Raw genomic sequence first — 22,150 nt, forward strand, 5'->3', positions numbered from 1 at the left:
ACAGTGACCCATGTCGGGAATCGTACCTGGAACCCTGGAGCTGTGAAGCAACTGTGCTAACCACTGTGCTAGTATGCTGCACAGGAGAGTCTAGAGCAGGACAGAGTAGCGCTGTGGATAAGGTGGTCAAGAAGACATAAGGCATTCTGGCCTGCATCAGTCAGGGCATTGAATATACAAATTGGCAAGTCATGTTGCAGCTATACAGGATTTTAATTAGGCCTCATTTGGAATATTGTGTACAATTCTGGTTACCATGCTACCAGAAGGATGTGGATGCTTTGGAGAGGGTACAGAATTGGTTTACTAGAATGTTGTCTGGTATGGAGGGCATTAGCTAGGAGGAGAGGTTTGATAAACACTGTCTGTTCTCACTGGAACAACGGAGGTTGAGAGGCGACCTGATAGAGGTCTACAAGATTCTGAGTGGCATGGACAGAGTGGATAGTCAGATGCTCTTTCCTGAGAGTAGGAGTCAAGTACTAGGGGACATAGATTTAAAGTGCGTGGGGAAAAGTTTAGAACAGATGCGCGAGGCAGGTCTTTTACACAAAGGGTGGTAAATATATGGAACTTGCTGCCTGGGGAGGTGGTGGGAGCAGGTCCGATAGTGGCATTTAAGGGACATCTAGACAAATATATGAATAGGTGGGAATGGAAGGATATGGACTCCCTAAGTGTAGACGGTTTTAGTTTAGGCAGGTACCATGACCGGTACAGGCTTGGAGGGCTGAAGGGCTGGTTCCTGTACTGTACTGTTCTTTGTTCTAGTGTTAGCTCTGTAGAGAGCTCCAGGGCTTCTGGTGAACAGCGTGCAAAGAAACTTAACTCAGGAATAAAGCAACATAAAGGTGACTTCTTGTGCTATGGTTTTGTCTGTTGTGCCAATGCAATTAAGGGTGCAATACGTGTGGAAGTGCTGGCAAATTAGAGGACATGTTTCAGACTTTGAAAAAGAAGTGGTGGGTAAAAAATTCTGTTTGAGGTGGAGACCCCAGAGTCAGTTATTAACTTACAGCTGACTCCAAATTTGAAGAGAACACTACTGTAGCTGACCTGCAATGCCACATTAACAACATGCCAATAGCCCTTGAGGCTGTCAGCCTTCTGGTGTAGCATCTCCCAGGAGTATCCAGTGCTGCGAAAAACAGGCATTATGTTGCTATTTCTCTTCACTACGACCTACATGTGTGAGGTTGGATTTTCAGTTGCGGACGCCACAAAGGAACTGGCTGAAGTCTGCACCTGGTGTACACATTGCCCTCTCCTCCTTTGAACCTGATTCAAGTGAGGGAGCAAGGACAGAGAGGGTGAAGGCCAAACAGGCTCCCCTTCCGCATTAAAGGTAAGCGAACGAGGCGTGTGTCACCAAGGTCGGCCGGCTGGCAAAAGTGGGTCACCAAGGAGAAAATAAGTTTGTAAAACACTGTCTTATGCCTTTTAGGATCCAATTACCATTTTGGCGACAGGAAAACATGGCGCCCTCTGGCTGTTGAGCCCAGCCATTGCTCATAGCAGGAAAAGAGCGTTCCAGAGAGATCACGTTGAGCCGCACCAGAAAGGTGATCATATTTGAAAATGTTTATTCCAACGTGTGTCCTCCTCATTCAACCAAGGACCTGTAAAGAATGCATTACCAAAGAACCACAACCAACCTCCCCTTATACATCTCCAGTGCCTTCAAGAAGTATTGCCTTGAGAGAGAAGGTGAATTTCAAATACTGTAAACCATATTTCTAAAAAGTAAATTGCAATTGCTGGAAATACAAAACAAAAACAATAAAAGGATTTATGCATTGAGCTTGTGACTTAGCGACTGTGGAACTAGCAGGCAAGTTAAGATTTTGGCTTCCACTTTTTCATCAAAACTATACAGAAGTTGTACCTGAAACATTAGTTTGTCTGTTTACCACGCAGGTACCGGCTAACTTGGGAATGTTTCTAGCGTTTTCTGCTTTTGAGTCATATTTTAATCTTCTTATTTTAATGGAAGCACATTAGTAAACCACTCGTTATCAGCTCAGAATTGACTGGGAAGAGCATTAAAAGAAATCTTAATACTTAATCCAGGCCAGCATCTAAGCCTCCAATCCAGCTCTAAGACAAGTGCATTAAACCAGGATTTAAATCTTAGTCACAACTGGCACATACCCATGATTTCAATGAAATAGTCTCTCTTAAATTTATATCAGGAAATTGACTGATTCAAATAGCTCACTGACAACCAGAGTTCTAACAGTTTTTGACAATATTAGCTCCCGTGGTTTTTTTATAAAAAAAAGTGTGCACGCAGTGCAGTATGGGTACTGGCTTGTACAGGGTATGCATGCATGTGTGCACAGTGACCAATCGTACAATGAGTTCTTTTCTGGGTGTGTTCATCAATGTGGGAGATAACAGACAATAAATTATGAAAGTCCTTGCACAAATTTTGAAACAGTTTTGATGTGGAAGAAGCACATTTTACCAAACGATCATGGCCACTTAATAATATAAACAACGGTATTAAAGAGAAAATCCACAGATCTAAATATCCTGCAGTGAGTGCCTTTTTTAAAGCTACAGTTCAAGACTGTCTACGTATTAAAAGTTGTGCACATTACAGGCATTATATTTATTTCCTGTAACATTTTCCCATAACTCTTCAGTGGTATTTTGCTGTTGATATAAAAGAACATATATCCACTAATTTGAACTGAGCAAAGCCAAGGGAGATCAAAAATGTTATCACAATATCCATGAATTGGCCCTTTGGAGCTTCACAAAGAGTTTATATGGGAGGACTAACATGGTAATCAGCCAACCCGCAGAGATGTACATAGTTCAGATGAGACCATCCTCCTCATTGACATTAGACAAGAGGCAAAGTCAGGGTGGGGAGGGGGAGGAGAGAGAGAGAGAGAGAGAGGAGGAGGAATTCGGGGGTGATCAATTTCAGATTCTTCCCTGGGATTTCAGTTCACTTTTAGTTATCAATGGTATTCGCTTTTTAAAATGTACCTCGTCATTCGACATGTCTGGATTGACTCTCACAAACTTCTACAGATGTGCCATAGAGAGCATCATATCCAGCTGCATCGCAGCCTGGTATGGCAACTGCTCGGCCCAAGATCGCAAGGAACTGCAGAGTGTGGTGAACTCAGCCCAACCCATTACACAAGCTTGCCACCTCCCGTTGATGCTGTCTACACCTCCCGCTGCCTCAGGAAGGCAGACAGCATTGTCAGAGACCCCTCAGACCCAGTCTTTGCCCTCTTCTACCCGGGCAGAAGATACAGAAGTCTGAAGACCCACACATCCAGCCATAGGAACAGCTTCTTCCCCACAGCTACTCAACAACTCCCCTTCAGACTGATCTTTTCCCTGTAAGAACACTATTCACAATGCCCTATGCTGCTCTTACTCATGTATTTGCTTTGTTTGGCCCTTGTTCCACACTAACCATTTGTCGATGTACCTCGTCGATTATTCTTAGTGTCTATTGTATATGTACTGTGTACGATCCCTTGGACGCAGAAAAATATTTGTCACTGTACTTCGGTACGCGTGACAATAAATCAATCAATCATCTATTTGTGCACTGTGTCTCTTTCATTCTTCTCTTATGTACCAGAACCTGACTCCGAGGATCTGTTGTTAAATGGAGGCCCTGCAGGATTGGCAATAATTTGGCTCATTTGGACTGTAAACTTCTTATTCAATATTTCAGCTCCCAAAGATCGAGCAGAAGGTTATACTACAGAGTCCTCTGCCCAACACTTTCCTTCCTGAACTAATTGCCCTTACCTGACTGGCATCCTAGATCATGTTTATTTATTTAAGTTAACACCATCATCCAAAACAAAGGCCATCTCGAGGATTGGATCATCTTTTCCCCATTTATCAGCCATATAATTCTGGCAGCATTCTGGTAAATTTCAAATGTTGTACCATCGATAGTCCTCAAAGACAGAGCAAATCCCTACTCTCCCAAAGGAAGTGAGGCTCATGAATCTGCAAAGCAAAAACACTGATTTATGAAGTGGATCATTTTTGCAGATGACTGACTTTGCCTCAATCTAAGTATCTCTTTCTGCTCCTGTCCACATTTCACCCACAAGTTGTAATTACTGTCTGGCAGATCTGGAAACCCAATGTGGATTAATGATTGACAACCAATAGGGCATTATGAATCACTGTTTATATTGTAAAAACATTTGTTTCATGGTTATTATGACTGTTTTCTTCCCTTACTATTTTCCTCAAGGCATTGTGTTGGGAGCAAGGCCAGCATTTATTGTCCATCCTCAATTGTCCTCATCATGGTGGTGGTTGAAATGCTGGTTTCTTGAGGTAGTTGCGAGTCATCCTTTGCCAAGTCATCCAACTGTCCATCCTCTGGCTTTTTGATCATGTAGGAGCATCATAGGCAAGCTCAATTCTGACCTCACCAACATTCACATGAAGGCATCTTCTAGCAGTGATTACAGGGTAGAGTGAAATCCCTGTCTGACTCTCCCTATTACCCTCGAGAAGCAGCTTGTCCAGCTTAGACCACCATATCCACTTGGGCAATGGCCTGCATGATTCGGAGTGGTTTACTGGTCATAAAATCAGAGAATATCTACAGTGCAAGAGTCCATTTGGCCCATCGAGTCTGCACCGACCCTTTGAAAGAACATCCCACCCTGGCTCAATCTCCCATCCCGGTAAACCCACCCAACCTTTTTGGACACCGAGGGGCAATTTAGCGTGGCCAATTAACCCAACCTGCGCACCTTTGGACTGTGGGAGGAAACCGGAGCACCCGAAGGAAATGCACGCAGACATGGGGAGAACGTGCAGATTCCACACAGGCAGTCATCCAAGGCTGGAACTGAACCTGGGCCCCTTCACTGTGAGGCAGCAGTGCTAACCACTGTGCCACTGTCCATCCCTCCAGGTTGGCCGACTCCCTGGAACAACATACACTCAGATATCACATTACACAGCATGTCACAGAGGATTGGCCAGGTTCCAATCTATCATCATCAGGCATAACACTTTAGTAATTTATTTTAAATGAGATGTTAAATGAGTCAACTGAACGATTACAATAAGGAGACTCTGAACTGAAGACAAAAAGGTAAAATTTTTTCAAAAATAGGCTTGATTGCCGAAGGGAAAAATTACATTTGTCCCAAAATAACATTACAATGACAATTTTTCCTTGAATTTCTTTCTCATTCTGATAACACATCATTATGCAATAATATGTTGCCATTATTATGATGTGGCTACCTCTTTGTCAAGATAGCTTTTATGTTATGCAGCAGGCACTTACATTATTTAGAATCTTATACACATATATACATTTCTGCAGTAATTTCCAATGTCCACATTTACAATGGAAATTGTCCATGTAAACGTGTCATGCACATTTGTCAGGAGAGATATTGAAGCACCACCATTGATGGGAGGGTACAATCGCATCACAGCGAGTGAAGCTTATTTGGGCAACTTCCATTGAAAATGTGCACATTTGAATTTATAACAGAAATATAAAAATAAGGACAAAATATATGTATTTAAAATGGGGACTGAATGACGACTATATGCCATGATCTAATTATCCCCTGATCTGCACCCCAGATTACACTTGGTCTCATCATTGAGACAGAATTTAATGCTCTCCCAGTGGTGAGTTTGAAGGCTAGGGGGAAATTAATTGGGCAGGAGAGTAGAGGGGGAGGTCTCACCACTTTCCTGCCTCCACCTGATTAAGGCAGGCTCATGGACAGCCTACTCGGCCAGATGCCAATTGACAGCACGGGCAGCACGGTAGCATGGTGGTTAGCATAAATGCTTGTTGGGTTACGGGTGTAGGGTGGGTTTGGGTAGGGTGGTCATTGCTCGGCACAACATCGAGGGCCGAAGGGCCTGTTCTGTGCTGTTATGTTCTATTAAAAAAGTCCCGATGCTAATTTTGGTCTGTAAATGGGAAATCCCATCACCGCTGGGATTCAACAGTGGGTCGCATGGTACCACAGTGGGTAACACTGTTGCTTCACAGCCCCAGGGTCCCAGGTTCAATTCCCAGCTGGGTCGCTGTCTGTGTGGAGTCTGCACGTTCTCCCCATGTCTGCGTGGGTTTCCTCCCACAAGTCCTGAAAGACGAGGTGTTAGGTAATTTAGACATTCTGAATTCTCCCTCAGTGTACCCGAACAGGTGCCGGAATATGGAGATTAGGGATTTTTCACAGTAACTTCATCGCAGTGTTAATGTATGCCTACTTGTGACAATAAAGATTATTATTACTACATGAAAAGCTAAACACCATGTGGTTTGCTTGTGGACTTCTGGGGGCTTGGGGTGGGGATGCGGCTTGTTCAAATGCACTCAGTGCATGATCGAGGGACCCAGCATCAGGAAGGGGAGGGTCCGACTCCCAAGAAATCCCCTTTCCCCATCATCAAGCACTCCTCACCCAGCTACTGACCTGCTCCCCATGACTTGCATCCCACCCTCGTTCATCTACGGCCCTGGGTCACTCGTTGCTCGTAGACCTCTGATGGGTGCACTACTGGCAGCTGCCATGCTCTTGGTAGCATAACATGCAATGGAGAGCTTCCAGACTTAGGGTGGTAGCATTTCCACCTCCAGTGTCCTAAAACCTGGGGACCACAGCTGCTTGCCAGTAAAGTGCCTGATGGATACTTAATTCCATCGGGCCTCCCCCAACAGAGGTGATGCGGGAATCCAGTAGATTCCCCAAGAATAGACGTTTCCCAACACAGCACTAAATTTCACTCTGTGTGCACAGGAGATTGGCTAGTTAAAGAGATTGGCTAGTTTAAGAAAATTAAGTACATTTCCTGGTATTTGGGAGGGTTAGCAGTCGACCAGAGGGGAACCTTTCTCTCAAACGGGCTGCAGATTCCAGTCGCTTCACGTCTCATATTCAGCCAGTCTCCTCAGACTCCAAGGAACAGTAACTGCTCAAAGTGTCTGAGGATCATAAATAGGAACAAGGGGGGGGGGGGGGGGGGGGGGGGGGGGGGGGCAGCACGGTGGCGCAGAGGGTTAGCCCTGCTGCCTCACAGCGCTGAGGTCCCGATTCGATCCAGGGGCTCAGGAACACTGTCCGTGTGGAGTTTGCACATTCTCCCCGTGTCTGCGTGGGTTTCACCCCCACAACCCAAAGGTGTGCAAGGTAGGTGGATTGGCCACACTAAATTGCCCCTTAATTGGAAAAAGGTAATTGGGTAATCTAAATGTATTTAATAAATAAATAAATAAAAAGGAACAGGAGTAGGCCATCCAATCTGCTCTGCCATTTAATAAGATTATGGCCGATCGGATTGTGGCCTTAACCCCATCCACCTTTGACCCTCTTGTAGATCAAAATTCTAACTAGCTCAGCCTTGAATATATTCAATAACCTAGACTTCACTGCTCACCGTGGCAGAGAATTCCAAAGATGAACGACTCAGAAGAAAAGGGAGACTGCATATTCTAACACCATGCCCCCTCATTCGAGATTCCCCCAGGAGGGAAACATCCTCTCAGCATCTTAGATTCAATAAGATCACTTCTTATTCTCTGAAACCCCGAATGAGTATAGACGGCCCATCCTGCTCGATGTTTCCTCAGCCTGCTCTGAACTGCTTCAAATGCAAGTAAATTCCTCCTCATGTAAGCAGTGCATCAGGTGCAGCCTCACCAATGCCCTGTAGATTTGTAGCAAGACCTCCCTACTTTTATGCTCCAGCCCCCTTGCAATAAAGATCACAGGGTCTCAGCCATGGAGGTGAAGTTTATCAATGCATATTCGCTCAAACACTAAGACCACTGCCATTTACAGCAGATCACAGCCAGCTCTCACCGCCTTTACTTATCAATTTCCAAGCAACGGATAACCAAGTTTCAACTTAACATTGTATCAGGCACTGCTGTTGTTTGTACAATAGCAATTATTGGAGTGGTCTCGAGACGCTAAAGATTTTTTGGATTGCATCACGAACTGTGAAAACAAAGCTTGTGCTCCACAAGGCAATTTTTTCAGCTGACGTCAAGTGTCAAATGGATGTCCCTCGTTCTGGAGGCTTATTGTGACTCAGATCAAGATTATCCTTGTGCATGAGTTCTTAGCACGTATAATTAGCCAAGAATATTGATAATTTTTTTGACACGTTACATGTCATATGCAACGTGTTCAAGCAGCATTTTTAAAAATAAATAAATTGCCAATACATTGTGCAGTGAAGTAATCAAATGTTAAAATGTCTTTGTGCAGATCATGAAAATATCACCACTGTTCATATGCCGAAGAAAAAGTCTGAACCAGCCTGATATATGAATGAAGAATAGGCCATTCGGCCCTTCAAGCCTTCGCTGCCATTCAAGGTGATTGCGGCTGATTTGGTTGTAACCTCAAGTCCATATTCCCGCTAACCCCTGGCAAATGTTCAGCCCCTGCTCATCAAGAATCCATCTACATCTGCCTTAAAAATAATCAAAGACTCTGCTTCTACTGTCTCTTGAGGCAGAGAGTTGCAAAGAATCATGACCCTCAAGAGAATTCTCCTCATCTTGGTCTTAAACGAGCAACATCTTATTTGTAAACAGTGATCCCTAGTTTGAGAATATACCACAGGAGTGTCATGAGATGCAGACATGCAGATAATGATATACAGACAGGCAGCTAATGAACACAGAGAACAGGACATGACCAATGAGCAGGCAGGACACTCAGGGGTGGTATCTCACTATAAAAGGCACGAGGCACTCACACTCCACCTCTTTCCTCTGATGAACATCAACAGAGTGAGTCAGGGTGTATGTACAGTATCACACCTCCAGCACGTGGCTAAGAGCTAGTCTGGTTCAGCCAGACAGAGTAACCACACTTAGGTTAGCAGAGAGTTGAACTCAGAACTGTGCTAACTGTGCTACTGGTTCAATAAATCAGATTGAAATCTAGAGTATCTTTTGGTTAAAGCTGCATCCAGTTGCAGCCTGTGTTATCCCAGAGAACATAACACAACAGTCTCCCGTTCCAGCCTCCCCGAACAAGCGCCGGAATGCGGCAACTAGGGGCTTTTCACAGTAACTTCATTTGAAGCCTACTTGTGACAATAAGCGATTTTCATTTAATTTTCACACTATCAAGACGCCTCAAGATATTACATGCTTCAATCAAGTCGCCTCTTTCTCTTCTAAACTCCAATGGATACAGGCCTAGACTGTCCAAGCTGTCCTCATAAGAAAACAAGCCCATTACAGATATGAATCAGGTAAACAATCTCCAAACCACTCCCAACGCAGCTCTGAAACATTGCGCAATTGCGCATTGCACTCTGAAGTCATGTGGACTTGAAACGTTAACTTTTGTTTCTTTCTGTACAGATACTGCCAGATCTAATGAACCTTTCCAGCATATTCTGCTTTTATTTCAAGTTATTTCAATGGTGGTTAGCACTGCTGCCTCACAGCGCCAGGACCCGGGTTCAATTCTGGCCTTGGGCGACTGTGTGGAGCTTACATATTTGCCTCGTGTCTGCGTGGGTTTCCTCTGGGTGCTCTAGTTTCATCCCACAGTCCAAAGATGTGCAATTTAGCTGGGGCTACGGGGATAGGGTGGGGGAAGTGGGCCTAGGTGGGTGCTCTTTCAGAGGGTCAGTGCATACTTGATGGGCCAAATGGTCTAATTCTGTACTGTAGGGATTCTACGATTCTGTTTCCGGTATAGAACGTAGAACAGTACAGCACAGAACAGGCCCTTCGGCCCTCGATGTTGTGCCGAGCATTGTCCGAAACCAAGATCAAGCTATCCCACTCTCTGTCATCCTGGTGTGCTTCATGTGCCTATCCAATAACCGCTTGAAAGTTCCTAAAGTGTCCGACTCCACTATCACAGCAGGCAGTCCATTCCACACCCTAACCACTCTCCGAGTAAAGAACCTACCTCGGATATCACTCCTATATCTCCCACCCTGAATCTTATTTGCAGTATTTTGCTTTTAGCTTAGAGAATAAAAGCAAAGTTAACCTTCCAAGTTTGTGACATTGCAGACTGCTGTGGATCTGGAGTGAGGTGTAGGTTAGACTGGTTATGAACATACAAATTAGGAGTAGGTCACTCAGCCCCCCGAGCCTGCTCTGCCATTCAATAAGATCATGCCTGATATAATTGTAATCTCACCCTGGCTACGCCGATTACCTTTCACCCCCTTGTTAATCAAGAACCTCTTTCACCCCCTTGTTAATCAAGAACCTCTTTCACCCCCTTGTTAATCAAGAACCTCTTTCACCCCCTTGTTAATCAAGAACCTCTTTCACCCCCTTGTTAATCAAGAACCTATCTAGCTCTGCTGTAAAGATATTCAAAAGATTCTGCTTCCATTGGCTTTTGAGGAAGAGCGTTCCAGAGACTCACAACCCTCTTAAGAAATAAAATACTCTTCACCTCCATCTTAATGAACAACCTCGTATTTTTAAATAGTGACTGCTAGTTCTAGGTTCTGCAACAAGAGAAAACATCTTCTCCACATCCACCCTGTCAATACCCCTCAGGATCTTAAAGGTTTCAATCAAGTTGCCTCTTGTTATTCTAAATGCAAGTGGATACAAACCTAACCTCTCCAAGCCTTTCTTCAGAAGGCAACTCACCAATTCTTGGTACCAGTCTAATAAACGTTCTCTCTGAACTGCTTCTAACGCCCTTACATATTTCCTTAAATAAGGAGACCAATGCAGTACACAATACTCCAGATGGGGTCTCACCAATGCCCTATACAAAGGAAGCATATCCTCCTTAATTTTGTAATCAATTCCCCTCACAATAAACGATAACATCCTATTTGCTTTCCCAATTATTTTCTGTACCCAAGTGCTAGCCCTTGGGGATTCATGCACTAGAACCCCCAGTCCCTCTGCACCTCAGAGCTCTTCAATCACTCATCATTTAGATAATAGGCTTTTTGTTTTATTTTTCCTGCCATCTGGCCACTTTCCCACATTATATTCCATTTGCCAGAACTCTTTTTCCACTCACTTAACCAATCTATATCACTTTGTAGCCTCTGTCTCCTCGTCACATCTTACTACCCTACCTTGTCATCAGCAAATTCAGCCACCATACTTTTTGTAGGTTCATTGAAGTAACTTATATAAATTGTAAAAAGTCGAGGCATCAGCATTGATGCCAGTGGCAAACCACTCGTTACATCTTGCCAACCAGAAAATACCCATTACTGCCTTCCTTCTGTTTCCTGTTAGCTATCCAATCTTGAATGCATGCCAATACATTACCCCCTGAACCTAACACCATGAGCCTTTTCCCCCTGCAATAACCTTAGTAGATGTGGCAACTTATCAAATGCCTTCTGGAAATCTAAATACAGTACATCCAACGGTTCCCCTGTATCCACAGCACATGTTTGTTAACTCATGAATTGGTTTGTTAACCAATGAATTGGTTAAACATAATTTCCCTCGAATCTGCCTGATTACCCTGAATTTTTCCAAATGCCCAGGGATTTTCCATGCCCCCCCGCGGGCTGTTTCTCAATGGGAATTTCCATTGAAACCTTAGTGGGGATTCACCGTCGGCAGGATCAGAAGGTCCTGCTGGTTAGAACAGCCGGAATGTACCCGCAAACCCCCACCCCAATGACTTTCACAATAGCTTCTAATATTTACCCTATGTCAGATATTAAGCTAACTGGTCTGTAGTTTCCTGTTTCCCGTCCCCCTCCCTTTTTGAATGAAGGAATTACATTCAGTATTTTCCGATCTAATGGAACCTTCCCCGAAGCTAGGGAAATTTTGAAAATTAAAACCAACACATCAACAATCTCACTAACCACTTCTTTTAAGCCCCTAGGATGACGTCCACCAGAACCCAAGGATTTGGTAGCTCGCAGCTCCAACAATTTGGTCAGTACCACTTCCCTAGTGATCGTAATTTTTGAGTTCCACCTTCCCTTCCAGCTATTTACAGCTATTTCTGGTACATTATTTGTATTCTCTATAGTGAAGACCAATGCAAAATACCTGTTCAATTCATCTACCATCTCAAGCTGGACGGCACGGTGGCACAGTGGATAGCACTGCTGCCTCACAGCGCCAGGTTCGGGGGTTCAATTCCAATATTGGATGACAATTCAAACTCCACAGACTTTCTAACGTGTCTGCATGGGTTTCCTTCAGTTTCCTCCCGCAGTTCAAGGACGTGCAGATTAGATGGATTGGCCGTGCTAAATTGCCCCATAGTGTCAAAATGTTAGGTGAGGTCACAGGGCAGTGGGCCTAGGTTGGGTGCTCTTTCAGAGGGTCGGTACAGACTCAATGGGCCGAATGGCTTCCTTCTGCACTAGGGATTCTATGATTCCTTATTTTCCATTATTAATTCCCAAGACAAATAGTAAGAGTTTTTATAGATTTTTTTTGGACATTCTACAGGACCTACACTCTGTTAACGTTTCTCTTTTTAAAAATATTTTTTTTAACTCTTACTATCCGTCTTCATATTTCGAGCTAGTTTTCTCTCGTGCTCTAATTTTTCCTTTCTTATCAATCCTTTGATCATTTTTTTTAATACTCTGGCCTGCCACCCATCTTTGCGCAATCATATTGCATTTTCAATATGTTTGATATCATCCTTAATTTTGTTTTGTTAACTCCAGATGGTGGGGCTACCCTTTGGAATTTTTCTTTCTCGTTGGAATGTACCTTTTCTGTGTAGCCTGAAATAGCCCCTTAAATATTTGCCACTGCATCCACATTGGCCCACCCCATTGACCTACCCATGAACCTAAGTTTCCAGTTCACTTTAGCTAGCTGTGCTTTCACGCTCCCATATGCAAAAGAGCATCAAAGTACATCACAGCTTATTTCAATTCACAAATCTGCATGCAATTTGATAAACATCCTATCACAATTTGTTCAGATGTCAGAAAAATCACCAGTTAAAGTAGCCATGATCATGGGGAGCAGCCACAGATCTCACTAACATTCAGCTTGCAGATCTGCTCCATAGGAGTATGAAGCAGCAATAATTTTCCCTTGTGCATTTACACACTTGTTGCTGATATATTGCGGGTTTGATAAAAGGAGTGATTAACTTGGAGAATGATGAGGGCAGCACGGTGGCACAGTGGTTAGCATTGCTGCCTACGGCGCTGAGGACCCGGGTTCAAATCCCGGCCCTGGGTCACTGTCTGTGTGGAGTTTGCACATTCCCCCTGTGTCTGCATGGGTTTCGCCCCCACAACCCAAAGATGTGCAGGTTAGGTGGATTGGCCATGCTAAATTGCCCCTTAATTGGAAAAAATAATTGGGTACTCTAAATTTTTTATTAAACTTGGAGAATTATGTATTCCCCTAAATTATGCTGATACCGGGCAGCATGGTGGCACAGTGGTTAGCATTTCTGCCTCACAGCGCCGAGGTCCCAGGTTCAATCCCGGCTCTGGGTCACTATCCGTGCGGTGTTTGTACATTCTCCCTGTGTTTGCGTGGGTTTCGCCCCCACAACCCAAAGATGTGCAGGGTAGGTGGATTGGCCATGCTAAATTGCCCCTCAATTGGAAAAATTAATTGGGTACTCTAAATTTAAAAATTTTTTTTGCTGAAACCCATAGCAACTTGAATCCAATGGAAGTCCAGACTGCTTTTTGTTTGGGCTGAAGGTCAGCAGATAACAGAACATGTTCAACATTAGTAAGCATGTTTAAGAGTCACATTTAGGTAGTGTGGACATACTAATGTCAACTGGTAACAATTTTAAGCTCCACTTTCCACTCAGGGGGCAGCAAACATGCTCCTTCTCTTAAAACATGGTGCAACACTTGGTTGGGCCACTGGGAGAAGTGTTGTGTAGTGAAGTGTTGCCCACAACCCAGTCTGCATAACTGAAGGAGAAAAGGTAGCAGTGGGTGAAAGCAATTGGTAAGGGTCGAAGATGAGAAAAACACAAGAGGAAACATTTGTCATCCACTTTACCAAAATGTCTGCACTTCATAATGTAGAGAACACAGCTGAGAAATCAAGGCTGGCACAGGTGTCAATTAAGCTGCAGGTGGAGCCAGGACAGGGCATGGCTAGAAAAAGTGGACCCGACCATGTGAGTGGAGGCTGATGGCTTAAAGTCAGAGATAGACTAAAGGGAAGGCTCATGTCCCGGCTGTAGATAAGCAGCAGAAATTGGACAAAATAATTTATGGGCCAATGCTGGAGGAGGCAGTCTAGTTCATTCATTTATTTCATTATTTACCAAACACTGGAATACATCACATACACATGACAGAGATACCCCACATGAAATACTTGCCTCATTTGCTGTCAATCCCAGATTTGCCAACAATTTCACTTTTGTTTTTGTAACTTGGAGGAAAGGATGTCAGTGAAATGATGAAAAACCTAGCTGCCACACACGTGATAAATCCCGTTCTCTGCTCCTTTGCCTGGGTCAATCCCTGACAGAGCTTCACTGCAGGCCGATACTCTAGACTTCCTGAAACCACTGAAAATGTGCCATTTCCAGAAGCTTTTGTGTCTTGGCATTCTCTCCATCTCATAAATAGAGAATGATGCAGGGAAAGCAATACATTTACAGCACTATGACGCCTGCGTTAAGCACCAATGCACAGCATCATTGAGCAAAGGATAATGAGAAAAATCCACACGCAACTGAATTTTGCATTTCAGCTGGCCCGTTGTGGGAATATGCAGGGCAGAGGGAGGGGCCAAAGATGGCTGAAAAGCAGGGGACTTTTTGATGTGTTCATTCCTGCCCACTTGCTGTCACCCATTTTGGAGTCAGGTTTTTGTGAATCAAAACCCCCATGCCGTCAAACCAGGACATCCAAAACTAACAGTCACAAGAGTCTGTCACTTCTGCAAAGGGGACCTTTCAAAAGAGTTCAAATGTAAGAGTTACTTCCCCCCCCCCCCCCCCCCCCCCCCCACAAAAATAAACAGCCCTGTTAACTGCCACCCTGTTAGACACAGAAAGTGGTCTCTTGTACAGAAACATACATAGAAAATGGAAGCAGGAGGAAGCCCTTCGAGCCTGCTCCGCCATTCATTACGATCATGGCTGATCATCAAGTTCAATACCTGTCTAATCCTGTTAGAATCTTACAATTTTCTATGAGATCCCCTCTCACTTTTCCAAACTCCAATTAAAATAATCCTAAACGACTTAGTCCCGCCATCTAGGAATCAGCTTGGTGAACCTTTGCTGCACTCCCTCCAGAGCAAGAACATCCTTCCTCAGATAAGGACATCAAAACAGCACACAATACTCCAGGTGTGGCCTCACCAATGCCCTATACAATTGCAGTAAAACATCTTTATTCCTATACTCAAATCCACTCACTATTAAGGCCAACATACCAACTGCCTTCTTTAATTTTTGCTGTACCTGCGCACTTATTTTCAGCAACTGATGCACGAGGGCACCAAGGTCTCACTGAGTATCCACCTTTCTCAATTTATAACCATTCAAATATTAATCTGCTTTCCTATTTTTACTACTGAAGCGGATAACCTCACATTTATCCACATTATATTGCATCTACCTTGCATATGCCCACTCACTCAGCCTGTCCAAATCCCACTGAAACATCTCTGCATCCTCCTCATATCTCATCCTCCCACCCAACTTTGTACTGTCTGCAAATTTTAGAGATAATACATTCAGTTCCCTCATCCAAATCATTAATATATAATGTGAATAATTGGGGTCCTAACTCCCTGCGGTACCCCACTACTGTAGTCGCTGCCTGCCAATCAGAAAATGACCCATTGCATGGGAACAGTTTAAGGAAACACTCTCCCAAATACTAATATAACTGATGTTCCTTTTGAGATAAACCCAGCTTGATGCCTTTTGCCTTCGGGAAAGGAGCAGAGAAGAAGATACATCAAGTAGAGAATTGTGCTGCAAACCATTCTTGATTCAATTTACAAAGACAAAAGTGAAAATATAGATGCAACTCTGGGATAGTAATAATGGACCCACAAAATGGGCATTAAGATGCAAAGAGGGGCACGTGACCTGTATTCACTCATCTGAGGTTTTAGAGTTGAAGACACAGATTTGGTGTATAATTTAGGCTGTACTCTTACACAGTGCATTCCTTCAAATAGATCTTAAACCATCTGCCGGTTCCATTTGATCAGGTGTGGATATTAAAATGTAATTCTATGGGCCAAACGACTAGCACACAAGGAATGTCTTCCCTGTCTGGACAATATGCCTCCCTCAAACACAAAACGTAGATGAACTGCTCATTGATATCATTTGTTTGTGGAATCTTGCTGTGCACTACATTGCTGTCCAAGAACAATTGCATAACTTACAAGCAATTCCCTGCATTATGGTGGACTGCGAGATGTTTCTTTTGCAGGAGAATGGCGTTCTCTATAAAAATACAAATACAGCTAAGACATGATCATTAAAAGCACGCGGGTCCCAAGGACTACAGGTACTGACTGGATTTTAATTGGGTCAACAGTATAAGTAAAGTGGCCACTTACTCCAGCCACACCTGGGCATTGAAGAAGCATATAAAAACAAACTCAAGCTACGGTATTCAGATACCTACATCTCCCATGGTTACATAATCTCAGAGAAAGTTCTTATCGTTCTACTTAAAGCAGATAATACTGGATGATATTTATGTGTATGTCTGTTAACAATGGACTAGGTACAAGTCTAGAAATATGTGATAAACACTAATATGTACTGGTTTAAGGGGAGGTGTTGGTGCAGTGGTATTAATTTATAATTATAAATCACTAGATTAGCAATCCAGAGACAGGGACCTGGGTTCTAATCCCATCACAGCAGATGGTGAAAGTTGAATTCAATAAAAACTGGAGGTAAAAGTCAAATGTTGACCATGAAACCATTACTTATCTTCATAAAAACAAAACCCATTTGGTTCACTTTAGGGAAGGAAATTTGCCATCGTTACCTGGTCTGGCCTACATGTGGCTCCAGACCCACAGCAATGTGGTTGACTCTGTAATGCCCTCTGAACTGTGAGGAATAAGGGTGGGCAATAAATGCTGGCCCAGCCTCCAACACCCACATCCCATAAATCATCCCATTAGGGCAGCACGGTAGCATTGTGGATAGCACAATCGCTTCACAGCTCCAGGGTCCCAGGTTCAATTCCGGCTTAGGTCACTGTCTGTGCGGAGTCTGCACATCCTCCCCGTGTGTGTGTGGGGGTTTCCTCCGGGTGCTCCGGTTTCCTCCCACAGTCCAAAGATGTGCGGGTTAGGTGGATTGGCCATGATAAATTACCCTTAGTGTCCAAAATTGCCCTTAGTGTTGGGTGGGGTTACTGAGTTATGGGGATAGGGTGGAGGTGTTGACCTCGGGTAGGGGGCAGGGTGCTCCTTCCAAGAGCCGGTGCAGACTCGATGGGCCGAATGGTCTCCTTCTGCACTGTAAATTCTATGTAAAATCTATGTAAATGAATTTTAAAATTCTTTATCAATTAACACTGTTCAAGCTTTTTTTTTATATAATGACCCATGCGTTTTGCATAGTATGCATTTCATTTTTGTGCATTATCACTTTAAGACCAAATACTTCAGATTTAAAAAGTGAAACCTCATCCAAATGTTCTTTCTTTCTATTGGTTTCCTGAGGATTCATTTCTTTTAAAAATTATCGCTCTCTACAGGGATCCAGAACACATTTCCTATAATTAAAAATGAGCCACAGGTCTTTCAGAATCAAGACCTCCAAGGAGTCAAACCAGGACATCTGAATGTGAGCGGTCACAAGAGAATGTGCCCCTTTGCAAAGGGAGTTTTTAAACAAAAAAAAAGAGTAGTGAGGCAAGAGTTATTCCAAAAACAAACAACCCCTAACTATCACAATGTTAGATCGAGAAAGTGGTGGAAATATCCAGCAAGCTGATCAACACACGACGGGGAGATGTATTAATGTTTCAGTTACTTCTGCTGAGAATCCCAGAGTGTTAACTTGCCTTTCTCTTGCAGATGCTGACTGACTGGCTATGTATTTCCTGCATTTTCTTTTCATGCTCTTGTTACAAATTGTTTGTTTTAATGTTAACTAAAAAAAAAAGCTGCCATGGTTATAGTTGCATTTCTTCATTTTCTGTATTAACAAATAGAAATATTGGAAAATATAACCTAGCTAGGTCAAGTGAATTATTACCCAGTGAGCTATTCTGCGATAAAATGATGCAGGTTTTTTTTAAATAAGGGAAGCAGATCAGTCTGCAAAATGAATATGCTTGCTTGCTCTGTACAGGCCACAATCACTAAGGATTGTAGAAAACAGTGCAGCACACAAGTTAAACCAAAGTCTATGTGGTAAGGAGTGTTAGATGTGGCATGTACAACATTTAATTAGATAGTTTGGTGTTGTTTTCGATCACTTATTACACTAATAGCACATTTGACAGTTCAACTAGTTAAAATAATTTGCACAGGCGAAAGTCCTGAACATCTTTACGACGTTAGTTGTTTTGCAGTAAAACTCTCACCACACAATGCAAATGAAACGATTTTTCAGTAACATGCATCTCAATCATCGAGCACAAATGACAAATGGGAAAAACTTCATGGTTTTGATTACAGTGCTTGTGGGAAAACTGACCACAGAAGGAATAATCTTCCATGTCCCCTGATATAAATGTACAATGCGGAATTCCATGCCGCTCGCACAAATTCAAAGTTCAGTTGGAAACAAAAAAAGGATGCTTGCTGCTCGTAACACGGTTAAACACTTCAAATTGGCCCTTTTCCCAAAGAGCAGAGCAGAGTTTGAGAAACTCTTTGCATTGCAAGTTCCAAGTCCAAAACTTAAATGGTAGCTCAGCACCCAGCTTATTGAATTTGGCAACACATGAGAACATAGAATAAAGCAAGTTGGCCAGCGGCTAGTGATGTGCTGATTTGTGAGAAATAATCACAGTGCACTGAAAATCTTATTGCACGAGGTGGTAAAAGAGGAGAAAGGATGAGTCCCATATTTGGCACCAGAAAGTGTTTCTTTTGTGAAGTGACGACATATTTTGACATTGGGGCGGCACGGAGGCACGCACTGCTGCCTCACAGTGCCAGGGATCCGGGTTTGATTCCAGCCTTGGGTAACTGTGTGGAGTTTGCACGTTCTCTCTCTTCCCCCCCCCCCCTCCCCCTCCCCCCGGTCTGCATGGGCTTGCTGCCGGTTTCCTCCCAAAGATGTGGTGAGGTGGGGTTACAGGGATAGGGCGGGGTAGTGGGTCGGGGTTGGGTGCGCTTTTGGGTGGTCAGTGTAGGCTCGATGGGCCAAATGGTCTGCTTCTGCACTGTACGGATTGGATGACTCCCTGACATAACTTACACTTCCATGTCACCCCTTTGAAATAAGCGAAGTGCCACCTTAAAATATCTCTGCCCTTGGAGCTACATCCAGTTGACCCACCTCTCAACTGGAACACGTGTTCAGTCAAGTCCCACCCGCAAAAGTTCAGGAGGGCAGCCTAATGCTTTAATGAAACGTACGGGGGGGGGGGGGAGGCAGGCAATGTATTTTGCTGCAAAGCTGGATATAGAAAGAACAGGAAACCACTTCAGAAGGAGAACTCCCAGTCTGAGAAAAGGAGTCATGTGTTGGATAAAGCCTTGGATCCCGGTCAACGCCGTGGGGGGTTCCTGTCAACGGGTCGCCACTAGTTAGTTCCAATGCTGGTTGAAGTTAGCACCGCTTTCAACTCGCAACATCTTTCGGTGTGCGGGAAAAGTTGGACCAAAAAAAAATGGTTTTAAAGACCGCAATTGAAAACAAAACTGCCCCGCCGCTCAGCCGGGGAGGGACAAGGACACTCCCTAAAAAAACACCGCGCAAATGACAGCTCCCCAGCATTCGAAAACAAATCACCCGAGTTGCTATTTCTATTTAAACAGAACGCTGCCCAGACATACTTTCAAGGACAGTATTAGCAGCTCCCCCCACCCCCCACACACTTTCTGTGGATAAAGCAGTTTGCACTCTGTCTGCAGCTGATGGATGAATGGGAAGGGGGGTTATTTGGACAAGGTTACTTGTAAAAGGCAAGCAGTCATCTTCAAAACAGAGGCAAGACATTGCTTTTAACGGAGAAAACACGATGGAATAACATTAGCACTCGGCCAGCCTGGCTTAGAGCAGATGAGATGAGGCACAGTGAGTTTGTGGATAGCGAGGATCTCAATGTGAGTGTTACCTTGATGATGCTGCTGCGGGGAGTTGGAGAAGGAATCCTCTCTGCAGTCTCGCTGCCAGCGTCAGGCTCGCTCCGCTCCGGGCATTTGCCATTCGACAGGGGCTGGCTTTCGGCTAAAAGCCCCGCTGAGTTTGGGAGGGGGTCGCCGGGGGGAGGCTGCTGGACCGGCAGCCCGGATTCAGCACCGTCCCTCTGTCCATCCGCCATCATCATCAAAGCAGCATCGCCTCCCCACTCCTCAATGCGGCCAGCATGCTGCAGACAGCGCTGGGAATCACTGACTGACCAGTATCCCTCCTCCTCCTCCTTCCCTCGCCGCTGACCTGAAACTCACCGGGGAAACTGACCTGAAACTAACCCGGGGAAACTGACCTGAAACTAACCCGGGCCACCCAGCTCCCTGCAACCAAGCCCGGGCTGCTTCATTCACTTCCTGTGAAACTCCAGTCACCACACCAAACCTGGGTGTGTGTTACTTCCTCGTTTAACGACACGTGTTGTGTTGCAAAGAACGCCCCCTTCCCAGATCAACGCTCAAGAAAAATCATGGGATCGAAACGTGGGGGGCCCGAATTAGATTGTGCTGGCAGTCTGCAAGGACATCTCCTGTTTGCATCAGAGACCTCTGGCAGCCGTGCTCCCAACACCCACCCACCCACCCCAATTCTCCTTCAGAACCCCCGCTCCCATCGCCCTTTGTTTTGCAGACACCAGCCTCGAAATGCAAGTTCAGCCTCCCTGGGATCGACACGATCCAGGTCCCGAAGCTGGAGCTTTGGAGAGTCAGGATGGGGCGCCACCACATCCCTCTACAGCTCCTCCTCCAACAAGCAGGCACGTTTCACAGTGTGGGCTTCAACCCTTTCCATGTTGACATTTTCACATAAGCAGGTGTTTGGTCCAAAGGGGCTTTTGAAAAGACTTCATTGCCAATCCAAACCCGTGTGCGCCCTGATAACATTTTAAGACTTTGCCTTTATGAACTCAAGATTTTTATTTTTTTAATGTAGAAAATACAGAAACCGCCCGAGAGTGAGAGCGAACAGTTTATTTTCAACAAAACGCTGTCAAATGTCCAATGAACTCCTCTCGTTCATCTGGGTGTCTCTCACACACGCACACACACAGTGCAGGGTCGCCACCTTTCGTTAACTCCGAGGCCACACAGGAGGGGCTCGGCTCGTTCAGGACAGGATTCAAGGCAGAGCACGACCCTGTCTCCGGGTCTTTCTACCCAACCCCCTCAAATCCCCCTAACTTTTGAGTGTGCCTCGCCTCCTGCTAACCGCTCCCCAGCGTCTATCGGTGTTCCCCTAAAGCTTCCTCCACGCTGCGGGAACAAACCTGGATGGGGAATTTTAACCAAAGCCCGTCAGCCTGAAACTCTGTTTATCTCTGTCTCCCTGAGTATTTCCAGCATGTGAGGCCTGATTCCCCCTTTCCCACCTGGACAAAGTTGCCTGACTTCCACTCCATTCCTGAAATGGAAAAAAGTTGATCATTTGTGTAAGTGCAAGTTCTCCAAGTAGTTTTTTACGCTTTGTGAACCCAAGAGGGAGGGGAGGGGGTAGCTCAGTAAAGCTGCAAAGGTCCTTTTGTCAAACACCTCTGGATACCAATCCAGTAATTTTTCAATTTCCCTCTCTCGATTTCTCCACATCTCCATCTCTCCCTTCGTTCAAACTCAGCTTCTCGATCGTCATTTTTTTGCTCCCTCCCTTTTGTTTCGCTGACATTTGAGGGGTTTCGAACAGATCACAATTCTGGGTCATCTCACTACGTTTGTTTTTTTTTTTAAGTGCCATCTCAATGGAAGTTGTTGTTTGTCATTGTCCCACCTGGAAAACTGACCCTGATTTGGGACCAGATTGAGGAGAGAAGTTGTGAGTTGGTATAACGGGGGGAAGAATACATCGCGCTGCGAAAGGAGGGGTTGCCCCTCTGG

At 44.5% G+C, this 22,150-nt stretch overlaps 1 protein-coding gene across 2 annotated transcripts in view; it reads right to left on the reverse strand.

The window, feature by feature from the left end:
* LOC119954539 (inactive phospholipase C-like protein 2) overlaps positions 1-22,150 on the reverse strand; it is a 276,466-nt gene that overhangs the window by 235,879 nt on the left and 18,437 nt on the right. The window contains exon 1 of one of the 2 annotated variants that reach the window (XM_038779852.1): positions 20,206-20,860. The exons of the other annotated variant lie outside the window; for it this stretch is intronic. Coding sequence (XP_038635780.1) covers positions 20,206-20,418 — 213 coding nt within the window. The 5' untranslated portion in view covers positions 20,419-20,860. Of the gene's footprint in view, positions 1-20,205; positions 20,861-22,150 lie in introns of those variants that run through there. 2 annotated transcript variants of the gene reach the window in all.

The sequence above is a fragment of the Scyliorhinus canicula genome, chromosome 19, assembly GCF_902713615.1.
Source record: "Scyliorhinus canicula chromosome 19, sScyCan1.1, whole genome shotgun sequence".
NCBI classification, from domain to species: domain Eukaryota; kingdom Metazoa; phylum Chordata; class Chondrichthyes; order Carcharhiniformes; family Scyliorhinidae; genus Scyliorhinus; species Scyliorhinus canicula.